The sequence below is a fragment of the Myotis lucifugus genome, unplaced genomic scaffold (assembly GCF_000147115.1).
Source record: "Myotis lucifugus unplaced genomic scaffold, Myoluc2.0 scaffold_0, whole genome shotgun sequence".
NCBI classification, from domain to species: Eukaryota; Metazoa; Chordata; class Mammalia; order Chiroptera; family Vespertilionidae; genus Myotis; species Myotis lucifugus.
The window spans coordinates 7,086,846-7,098,874 of record NW_005871048.1 but is presented as its reverse complement, the minus strand read 5'-3'; the positions used below and the strand labels follow the sequence as shown (position 1 = coordinate 7,098,874).

The following is a 12,029-nucleotide window of genomic DNA, read 5'->3' as shown; positions in this document are numbered from 1 at the left end:
TTTATTTTATACTACTATGATTTTTCAGTAAATATTATTTCATAGGAGTCATTCATAAAAGAGCAGGAAAAACTTAGTTTTGTTATAGCTTTAAACTTGTGGTTTGGTCTATATCTCACACTAAATAGAATAGTGGTAATTGTATAAAAATATGGCAGGATATATTTTTGCTTTCTCTTGGGAGTTTTAAAAAATATATATATAATTTAAGATTTTTACCAGAATAAATTTTTTAAACTTTTTGGTTGCTAAATTCTAAAGGTATTTCATTAATGTTTAATTTGTGGTAAGAGTAAAAAGCAGTTTATTTTTAGTTCCTTAATAGTAATATGTTTTTATCTAAACTCTAACAGTAACACTTGGCAATATTTATTACTTAACTTGAACTTGAAAATATCCAAAATAAAATATCCTGTGTCTTTTTTTTTTTTTTTTAACTTCTCAGCCAGATTGTTTTCCCTTTGGAAGGTTAACATCAGTTAGCATATGTGTAATATGTGTAAAATCAGTTTTTTAGATTATCATCTGTCTTCCATTTATATCCCTTTGTTTAACCTTCCAGTGTTTAAAATATCATTTAAATTGAAAATGGAAAAACAAACATCAGTATTACCTTATCATTATTTCTAATAGTAAATTCATTTATATATATAGTTTTGAGATTCGTAATAGTAATTCAGATATGGGGATGTCGGAGAGCTGATTTCTGCTCGATCCCTGCAGGCCAGGCCAAGGGACCCCACCGGTGCATGCATTTGTGCACCGGGCCTCTAGTATGCATATAAGATCTTTGGTTAATCTCTTCCTGCCCTACCCTCTCCCCCCTTCCCTCTGAGATTCATCCCTTTGTTCCATGTTTCCCTGCCTATTGTTTCCGCTCCTGCAGTGAGCTCTGCCCCCTGGTTGTCAGTGTGTGTCAGGTCAGCCGGTTGCTTAGGCTTTTATATATATAGACTAGAGGCCTGGTGCACGAAAATTTGTGCACTTGGGGGGTCGCTCTACCCGGCCTGTGCCCTCTTGCAGTCTGGGACCCCTCGGAGGATGTCCACCTGCTGGCTTAGGCCCGCTTCCCGGGCCTAAGCTGGCAGTCAGACATCCCTCTGGCAGCCCGGGAGCCCTCAGGGGATGTCCACTTGCCAGGGGGGAGCAGGCCTAAGCTGCAGTCAGACATCCTTAGCACTGCTGAGGAGGTAGGAGAGGCTCCCGCCACCACCGCTGTGCTGGCAGCCGTCAGCCTGGCTTGTGGCTGAGCAGACCTCCCCCTGTGGGAGCGCACTGACCACCAGGGGGCAGCTCCTACATTGAGCGTCTGCCCCCTGGTGGTCAGTGTGTGTCATAGTGACCAGTCATTCCCAGTCGTTCTGCTATTAGGGTCAATTTGCATATTACCCTTTTATTATATAGGATTTGCCACAGGAAGGGAGCTCAGTGGAAGATGACCAAATAGGAAATAAGTCTGTTACATAGAGCTCTGTACATTTGAGGTTATGTGACCATCAGAATAGACCAGAACAAACTAATTTGTGGAATATCTTACAGCTTGCACAATTTCTCCTTATGCATTCTTATCTCAATTGATCTTAAAACACTGTAAAACAGTGATCTCATAGAGAAAGTATTCATGTGTGTGGGGAGGTGGGGGAGTAATAATAGTAATGTCTTTGTTTTTCAAATCAAGGAAACGGGGTACAAAGGTTAAGTAGCCAGTTAATATGTATGTGATGAGAGTTTAAAGCTAGAGAGTTTAGGGACTGGAACACTGACATTTCCAGACAGCTGTTGCCAGAATTTCAGGAGTGTCTCAATTCAAAACATCTGTTGCATGCATAGCAGTTGGCACTGTGAAAGATATGAAGGGAATAGAGACAATATTTTTTTTTTATTGACACTATTACAGATGTACTCCATTCCGCCCCTCCTTGCTCTGCTTTGCCCACCTCTACCCAGCCCTCCCCACCCCTTGGCCTTCATCACACTGTTGTCTGTGTCCATGGGCTCTGCATATACATTCTGTGTCTAATCTCTTCACCTTATTTTATCCATCCCAACACCCCACCCCCCCTCAGAGATCTGTCAGTCTGTTCTGTGTATCCATACCTATGGATCTATTTTGTTTGCCAGTTTATTTTGTTGCTTAGATGCCACATGTAAAGGAGATCCTATGGTATTTGTCTTTCTCCGACTGGTTCATTTCACTTAGCAAAATAAGCTCCAGGTCTGTCTATGCTGTCGAAAAGGGTAAGAGGTCTTTCCTTTTTACAGCCATATAGTATTTCATTGTATATATGTACAACAGCTTTTCTAAAGGATGATGTAATCCAGTAGAAATAAAAGACAGTTATAGTAAACAACTGTAGGATAAAAGGAAGCAAAGTAATACTTGTTAACATGAATACCGGTTGCCTGGCTTATTAAGTGCTTTATATATGCTAGCTTTCTCAGGGAAGATGATGATAATCCCATTTAACAGATGAGGCCATGGGCCCAGAAAGGTAAAAAATATTCCTACAGTCAGATAGTAGGAAATGGCAGGTCCAAGGTCTAAACCCAGGTTTCTCGGTTTTTGGCCTACAGAATGAAAGTTTTGGATAAAAGGATGGAATAAGTTTCCATATGTGTAAGACGGTATTTTTGAATCATGGTATCATAGGGATTATGAATTCAACGAATGCAGAAAGGTCTCCTGTGCCCTTAAATGTGAATTCTAAACCTTAGTTTGCCATAGTTCTTTGAATCCATCTAAATGGACTGATTTATATCTTTAGGTAAAACACAGAATTGAAATTAAGTCCAATTGAAAGCACTGCTACTAGCAGTCTACCTTTACAAGTTCATTTAAAATCACTTTGTTTTAGGCATATTTTCAAAGGAATGAACATTGCATGTAAGAGAGCTTTAGCTGCCCTGGCCGGTTTGCTCAGTGGATAGAGCATCGGCCTGCAAACGGAAAGGTCCCAGGTTTGATTCTGGTCAGGGGCACATGCTCGGGTTGTGGACTTGATCCCCAGTGGGGGTCTTGGAGGAGGCAGCCAATCCATGATTCTCTCTCCTCATGGATGTTTCTATCTCTCTCTCCCTCTTCCTTCCTCTCTGAAATCAATAAAAATATATTTTTAAAAAAGAGAGAGCTTTTGCATTTTTAGATTGTTGTTTATATTTCTATGTACATTCTCAAAATGGTTTTCAAAATTGAACACCAAATGCTTTGTGCTCACAATAAATACCCATATGCCAAAATAAAAATTTTCCATTAAAAATTTAGGTGTTTTCCCTTTTTTATTTAATTTATTTGAAATGGAAGAAACTGGAGGTGTGTTAAACCACAGTTTCCTGAGAATTTTCCATGGCAAACATTGTGTCAACTTTAAATAAGGAAACCTGTGGTTTCTTTCATACCCCACAATATTGTGATGACTTTCATGCAGGTGTAAAAACTATTTGCTCACAGAGACTACTTAGTCTTTTAGCTTCAAAATAAATTTATTTAAATTTAAAATGTATGACTCTATTTGAAAATTTTCTGTAAACTTCCATAGCATTTCTGTCTCTCTATGAAGTTTATCACACTCTGCCTTGGAATCGATATTTGTGCATTTGTCTTAACCTTTTAAATTAGTGCAAGATCATACATAAACCTCAAAAGATGGTGTTTGTCTTCAAGACCATACCTTCACATCATAAGTCATGTTATATAAATGCAAATATAAATATGAGTAAATATAAAGAGGGAGGATGTGAGGAAAGAGGATGGACTGGAGAGAAATTAAAGAGAGATAAAGTCTCATGGCAGGGGCTGCCTGCTTATTCTTGTGAGCTCCTACACTTAGCCTAGTGCTTTAAACAAATTGCAGCAGAGTCCCAAAGCACGACCAAAGGTGTGAGCCTGAGCCCACTTGCTTCACAAGCCTCTTTTTTTAAATGTTTATATTTGATCTCTTTCCCAAAAGGTTTGAAAGGGCCTTGAAGTTGGGTCACAAAATGAAAGTTATCTCAAATAATTTGGAAGAAAACTTGTTTCTCAACAACTTCTCATTCTAGACTGAATTCAGAAACCTGACTTTGATACATGTAGTTCTTAAATTGTTTATTTAAAGAAAGTTAGTCAAAAATACCAATTTTATAATTTCAGCAGTCATTTAAATAAACTTATTTCTCTTAAGTAAAAAAAAAAGTGAAATTAATACTTTAAACTTTTCTTTAACTTTATTCTTCAAAAAGCAATTAAAAATCATTTATTTAATTGTTTAAATATAAATTTTAAGAATTTGTAAAGGGAACACAGGCCAAAGATTTTATTTAACAATTATACTGTCTTGACTTGATTTCAGTATTACCTATCAGTTTCCTAACTCAAACCTTTATCTTTTGAACTCACTGCTATTATATATGGCTGCATAAACTATATACTGCACAACTGTAATTATGTGAGTGGCAGTCCTGGATTATGCAATGCAATGGATCTTTTTGAATCAATTTAACTTGTTATTAACCTGGTATTTTCCCCCAAATAAGTCCTCCACAAAGGTTGCAACATAAAAATATAGTTAGAGAGGAAGACATAAATAAGAATAACATCTTCATTTATTAAATTAATACATAATTGTAAATTTTAAAACTTACTCTAGGGCAGCAGTCACCAACCTTTCGGACCTCACCGACCACCAGTGGTCCATGGACCACCGGTTGGCCACCACTGCTCCAAAGGTTTTCTTAAACCAGCAGTTGCCAACCTTTTGGACCTCATGGACCACCAGTGGTCCGCGGACCACTAGTTGGTGAGCACTGTTCTAGAGCCTTTAAAAAAAATAGAATTTCCAGAATTTGGATCATTAAGTCACTCTAGGATATTTTCCAGGGCATAGAAATAACATTGGTAAATGAACTCGGTGATAAAATGATTCTTAACAAAACAGTATTTACCTAGAGTCAACACTAGATGTGCAGGTATTACCGCTGCTCTTCTAAAACTTTTTATAACTAAGATGGAAAGTTGTAGCTAACTCTGGAAAGAAAAATACCCAATTCATCAAAGCTTTTAGCAAGTTGTCAAAGCAGGGATTTGAGAACAGTGGTAGATGTTTTGAGCAATTGTACGTGAATACATTTAGTCAAAATCTATTAGGATTCCCAGAATTTTTTATCTAAAAGCATGTGAAATTAACCCATGTGATGAGAATAGTCACTTTCTAATTTGCCTATTGTACAAATACAGATGTTCATATGTTGGAGGTTATCTTTGAAACAAATATTTTGTTGCTATAGGAAATATACTGAAGAAAGCAGTTACAGATAAATAGTTGTTGCTGCAGTGTCTTCTTTTCTCTTGGAACCTGAAAGAAGGGCAGGACTCTGGAGTGCATATGGTTGGTTGTATAATGAATGTATGGGGCTGCATTCCCATAAAACTTTATTTTAAAAGATAGGCAACAGGTGACAGCTGGCCAGCTTGCCTACCACCGGATATAAGAGTCAAATACTGCTACAAGATTTTTTGTGAAAATGACAGGTCTTTATTATTTTTCCCCACTTTCAACTTAAGCTGTTGACTTCTTGTGTGGTCTGTAAGGATTTCTATCTCATTCCTCCTCTATGTCATATCCTATCTAATAATAGACAAACATGGTAATTAACCATACCTCTGCTACGCTTCCCATTGGCTAATCAGCAGGATATGCAAATTAAATGCCAACAAGATGGCGGCCGGCAGCCACACAGCTGAAGCGAACATGAGGCTTGCTTGCTCCAGTGATGGAGGAAGCCAAGGTTCCCCGCCTGCCCTGGCCCAGCTCTGAGCTCCAGAAGCAACAACGTTTCAATTATAGAAGCTAAACAAACCCCAGATACCTGTTTTCAGCCAGCTGGGGCCTCAGAGCTTAGAGCGCCAGTGATGGCAACAGAGTTTCAATTATAGAAGCTAAACAAACCCAGATACCTGCGTTCAGCCAGCCACGGCCTCAGAGCTGGAGCTGGGCCTCAGAGCTGGAGCCGCCTCTTAGCTCCAGTGACAGCTATAGAAGGTAAATAAATCCCAGAATAAAAAAATAAGAGGAAAAAAAAAGAGGCTGGGAGCTTCAGTCGCCCACCAGCCTGAAAACGGCCCTCAGCCCCTCACCCAGGCTGGCCAGGCACCCCAGTGGGGACCCCCACCCTGAAGGGGGTGTGACCAGCTGCAAACAGCCATCATCCCCTCATCCAGGCTGGCCAGGCACCCAAGCGGGACCCCCACCCTGATCCGGGACACCCTTCAGGGCAAACCAGCCGGCCCCCACCCGTGCACCAGGCCTCTATCCTATATAGTAAAAGGGTAATGTGCAAACTGACCCTAACAGCAGAAAGATTGGGAATGACTGGTCACTATGACACACACTGACCACCAGGGGGCAGACGCTCAATGCAGGAGCTGCCCTCTGGTGGTCAGTGCGCTCTCACAGGGGGGAGCTCTGCTCAGCCACAAGCCAGGCTGATGGCTGCCAGTACAGCAGTGGTGGTGGGAGCCTCTCCTGCCTCCTCAGCAGTGCTAAGGATGTTCAACTGCAGCTTAGGTCTGCTCCCCGCTGGCAAATGGACATCCCCCGAGGGCTGCGGGGCTGCCAGAGGGATGTCTGATTGCCATCTTAGGCCCAATCCCCCGGGGAGCGGGCCTAAGCCAGCAAGTGGTCACCTCCGAGGGGTCCCAGACTGTGAGAGGGCACAGGCCGGACTGAGGGACCCCCTACCCCTGAGTGCACAAATTTTTGTGCACCGGGCCTCTAGTCTATATATATAAAAGCCTAAGCGACCATCGCGACCGAACAGGCTGTGTGAGGCGACCAGGCTGGCAGTGGGGTTAGTGAGGGGCGACCAAATGACTGAGCAGCAGGCTGTGTGGGGCATCCAGCCGGCAGGGGGGTAAACCGGCAGTCGGACATTCCCCGAGGGGTCCTGGATTGGAGAGGGTGCAGGCTGGGCTGAGAGACCCCTCCCTCCATGCACGAATTTTGTGCACCAGGCCTCTAACCTAGTATATGTAGACTAGAGGCCCGGTGCATGAAATTCATGCACTGCAGGTGGGGGTCCCCTCAACCTGGCCTGTGCCCTCTCGCAGTCCGGGACCCTTCAGGGTATGTCTAAGCTGGCAGTCAGACATTGCTCTCACAGTCCGGGGCTCTTGCAGTCCAGGACCCCTCACTCCTACTGCTCGCCTGCAGTAGAGGCGGGAGAGACTCCTGTCACCACCACTGCGCTTTTCAGCTATGAGCCAGCTGAGCGGCACTCCCCCTGTGGGAGTGCACTGACCACCAAGGGGCAGCTCCTGCATTGAGCGTCTGCCCCCTGGTGGTCAGTGCATGTTATAGCGACAGGTCATTCCACAGTTCGGTTGATTTGCATATTAGCCTTTTAATATATACTAGTGGCCCAGTGCATGAAATTTGTGCACATTAAAAGGGAATTAATTAGAGGAAATATTTTAATATTGCTATTTGTCCTTTATAATAAAAGTGTCAGAGATGAAAGAAAATTAGCAAAATGTTTATGAAAATCTTCCTCCTGTCAGAGTCTGGGGTGCGCCGCGGGACCCAGAGTCAAGTCCCCTCCCACCCGCGCGTGCCTTGAAATCGTGTAAGACCCAGCCCCGGCCAGCCCCACCCCTGTCAAGCCCCGCCGGGGTTGGGGGGGTGCAACCTCAGGTCCACTGGCCTGGCGCCGGGTGGGGGGCACAGCATCAGGTCCCATGTTCCGGTGCCAGGCGAGGGGCTTAGCCTTAGGTCTCCTGTGAAGCCCTGCCGCGTGGAGAGCACAGCCTCAGGTTCCCAGGCCCAGGGTAAAGGGCGCGGCCTGAGGTCCCCTGTTCTGGCACTGGGGGAAGGGGTGTGGCCTGAGGTTCCCCAGGCCAGGGCGAGGGGCACTCCTTGAGGTCTCCTGTCAAGTTCCGCCGGGTGGGGGTGTGCGGCCTGAGGTCCCCCACCAAGCCCCGCTAGGCGGGGGGGCGCAGCCTCAGGTCCTCTGGCCCGGCTCCAGGCAGCCTCAGGTCCCTGCTGATCGCTCGTTATGGGAACCCTGCCTCCACTGTGGGTGGAGCCATTTGTGACAGCATGATGGTTAATTTGCATATTACCTCTTTATTATATAGGACTAATAGGATTACATATACATTTAGATTAAACGAACATTTTGTGATTGTTATTTTAACTTTGTCATGTAGTGAGTGATTACTTTTCCCTTTCCATAATATTTCTATTTCCTATAGTTTATCATTGTTATGTTTGTTTTGTTAGTTTTCTATGTTCTCTCTAGCATAGCACCAAACCCCTCAACAGTTACTGAAATCTCCTCTAAAAATATTTAATACACCAGGTGTTCTAATTCTAAATCTTCTGTCACCATACTGGGCATTTCTTTTACCTGGATCTCTCTTCTTTCTTACATCCCATGCCTTCCTCATTTGCTGTATCCTTCTTATTAGTGGTGAGGCATTGGCTACTTCTTGGGAGAATGATTCAATGGATGTGAACTTTTTTAAACCTTGCATGTCTCAAAGTATTTTTATTCTTACCTAGTTTGAAAATTATTTTCCTACAGCAATTTAGAAGCATTGCTTTATTGTCTTTTGACCTCTGATCCTGGTTCCTAAATTTGTGTATGTGAGTGTATGTGATATAATTATTTTTGTGTGTGTGATTTGCTGTGTTTGTTTGCTTTTTTCTTCTGAAAGCTTGTAAAGTCAGTATTCTGATGTGACTATTTTCATATATTGTGTTGAGCCTTTTCAACCTGAAAAATTATGTCCTTCATTGGACATAAAAGCTTTGCTACAGCTTTTAATATGCCTTCTGTAAAGTTCAAGCAAGCATGTTTGACCCATAAACTTCAGCATTCCAGCTTGTCACTGAGTGACTCAGGATACCAGCAAAAGGCTTTCTTCACAGATTCTCTCATATCTCTTTAAGGTAGATAAAATGGGTAAGAAGTCCAGTGTTGCATCAGGAAACCTAGAAATGTATTGAAGAAGCAGAAGACTGATTTGATACTGTATGTAATGAATGATCTCTCAATGGACTACATTTCTTAGAGAAGGTTGAACAGAGATGTGTAAGAGTCACAATCAAGGTATATTAGTTACCCTAAGGTTGCTATAACAAAATGCCACAAATTAGATGGTTTAAAACAACAGAAATTTATTCTCCCATGATTCAGGAGGCTAAAACATGAAGTCAAGGTGTCAGTAAGGCTATACTTCCTTAGAAGGTCCTAGGAAAGAACCCTTCCTTGCTGCTCCCAACCTCTAGTGTCCCTAGGCCTTCCTCAGCTTGTGGCAGTTTAACTCTCCTCTCTGCCTCAGCCTTCTTCATTTTCTGTCTCTCTGTGCCTCTGTAACCAAATGTTAGGGCCCACCCTAATCCATTGTGATCTCTTAAATTAAACCTGCAAGGATCCTGCTTCTAAATAAGGTCACATTCTGAGTTTCTAGTTGAACATAAACTTTAGGGGAAGATTATGCAGCGCAGTACACAAGGTAATTAGATAGCAGGAAGTCCTGGCAGAGGATTTTCACCAGGTATAATCTGAAGACATTATTCTGGGTGACATTACCTAGATCAATCTTCTAAACAGTAGATTTCAAACTGCCACCATCTTGCTTTTACTTAGATATTCAAAAGCTTATATTACCTGCAAGGGAAAAAACCTTATATTGGGTTATTTAACATTGTAGGATAAATTTAAAATAAAGATGTTTGAAGCTGGTAGCTCTTCTTTCACACACTAGTGAAATTTATTCACTTGCTTTATGGAATGTTTACTGAATGCCAACTATTAACCGTTATTGTTCTAGGCACTGGGTCTAAGCAGGGGTGGAGAATGTCTGGCCCACGGGCCATATAAGTCCTGCAAAATCATTTGGTCTGGCCCTGCCAAGGCATTAGGGATGAGTTAATTAAATGTTTGACCAAATATAGCAGGCTAATTTTTTTAAAAATATATTTTATTGATTTTTTTACAGAGAGGAAGGGAGAGAGATAGAGAGTTAGAAACATCGATGAGAGAGAAACATCGATCAGCTGCCTCCTGCACATCTCCCACTGGGGATGTGCCCGCAACCCAGGTACATGCCCTTGACCGGAATCGAACCTGGGACCTTTCAGTCCGCAGGCCGACGCTCTATCCACTGAGCCAAACCGGTTTCGGCAAGCAGGCTAATTTTTAAGTTGATAATTTTGTATGGCCCTCAAAAATGTTATATATATCCAAATGGCCCTTGGCAGAAAAAAAAGGTTCCCCGAACCTGGTCTACAGCAATGAAGAAGATAAAGTGTCTGCCTTACTGATATGCAAATATCTGCACTGGCATGAAGTATGAGGAATGATGGAAAGCGTTGTGTTAGTTTAGGCAACATTTTAGCAGAGACCTGAATACAGTGAGATGATCAACCATATATATATATATATATATATATATATATATTTGGGAGTAGAGTATTCCAGGTAGGGAAGATCTTGCAATGGAAAAGCCTAAGTATCAAGAACAGATAACATGATCTGGTTATATTTTAAAAGCTCACTGTGGCTGTTAGAGGGAAAATTGGCTGTAGGGGAGCAAAATGCTAAAGAGAGTGACCAGGTATGAAATTATTACATTTGTCCAGGTGAGAAGACAGTTGGTGAAAGGTAGTAAGAGTAGAAATGGTAAGAAGTGAGTATATTTTGCAGTTGGAACCATACGATTTGCTGAAGGATTAATTATGAGATGTAAAGGAAGGAAAAATACAATAGAAGAATCCTTAGAGTTTTAGGCCTGTGTAACCAGAAAAGTTAAAATTACTTACAATAAAATGGGAAAGTCTGTAGTAAAAGTGGGCTTGAGAAGAAAGTCAAGGAATTATACAACTATCAAGGAGGTGTTTGGATATATGAGTCTGTAGCCCAAGTTAAACTGGAAGTAGAAATTTGGAAGTTGTTAGCCTACAGATGATATTTAAAGCAGTTAACCCGCATTATGAATTTTCTAAATTCTTAAATACATTAAATATGATGTGTAATCTGTTCCTGTTCAGTCATCATCAAATATTTATAAAGTTTTGGCTGTAAGCCAGGCACTGTAGTGGAAGGTTCTGAGAATGCAATAGTGATATTGGACATTCAAAGTATAAATATAGAGGATTAGATAATTTCTAGGTGTATATTAAATGGAAGTTCAAACATTATATAGTCATAAGTTATATCACCGAGCTTAATACTATATATCATTTGATTCCTTCATATTAATTTAGTCTTAACTTGATCTTTTCAGTTCTTTGAAAGCAGGAGCTATATTATACTTTTTAAAATATATATATATATATATTTTTTTTAAATATATTTTATTGATTTTTTACAGAGAGGAAGGGAGAGAGATAGAGAGTCAGAAACATCGATGAGAGAGAAACATCGATCAGCTGCTTCCTGCACACCCCCTACTGGGGATGTGCCCGCAACCCAGGTACATGCCCTTGACCGGAATCGAACCCGGGACCTTTCAGTCCGCAGGCCGACGCTCTATCCACTGAGCCAAACCGGCTTCGGCAAATATATATATTTTTTATTGATTTCAGAGAGGAAGGAAGAGGGAGAGAGATAGAAACATCATTAATGAGAGAGAATCATTGATTGGCTGCCTCCTGCACACCCCTTATGGGGGATCGAGCCCACAACCAGGGCATGAGCCCTTGACTGGAATCGAACCCGGGACCTTTCGGTCTGCAGGCCGACGCTCTACCCACTGAGCCAAACCAGCTAGAGCGATATATTTTTTTATACTTTTTAAAAATCACATGTAATGCCTACCAAAATTTTAGAAAGACATTAAGTACCCAAACAATATTTATTCATTGATTACACAATAATTATAATTATCCAAGGACAGTAGTATTTTTATCAGCGTGAATTTTATTGTTTCAATTTGCAGCCTGAATCTACTGCGACTGAAAGAGCAATTGCCAGATTAGCAATGCACCCTCTTCTGAAGAAAAAAATAGATATGCTTAAAGGTATGAATTAAAGCCATGTACTTATTA

General features: G+C 41.5%; 1 protein-coding gene across 2 annotated transcripts in view; it reads left to right on the top strand.

Annotated features, from left to right (window-relative positions):
* Nucleotides 1-12,029, top strand: part of SRFBP1 (serum response factor binding protein 1) — a 46,188-nt gene that overhangs the window by 26,156 nt on the left and 8,003 nt on the right. For both annotated transcript variants that reach the window (XM_023744311.1, XM_023744357.1), the window contains exon 4: nucleotides 11,921-12,002. In XM_023744311.1, coding sequence (XP_023600079.1) covers nucleotides 11,921-12,002 — 82 coding nt within the window. The remainder of the gene's footprint in view (nucleotides 1-11,920; nucleotides 12,003-12,029) is intronic.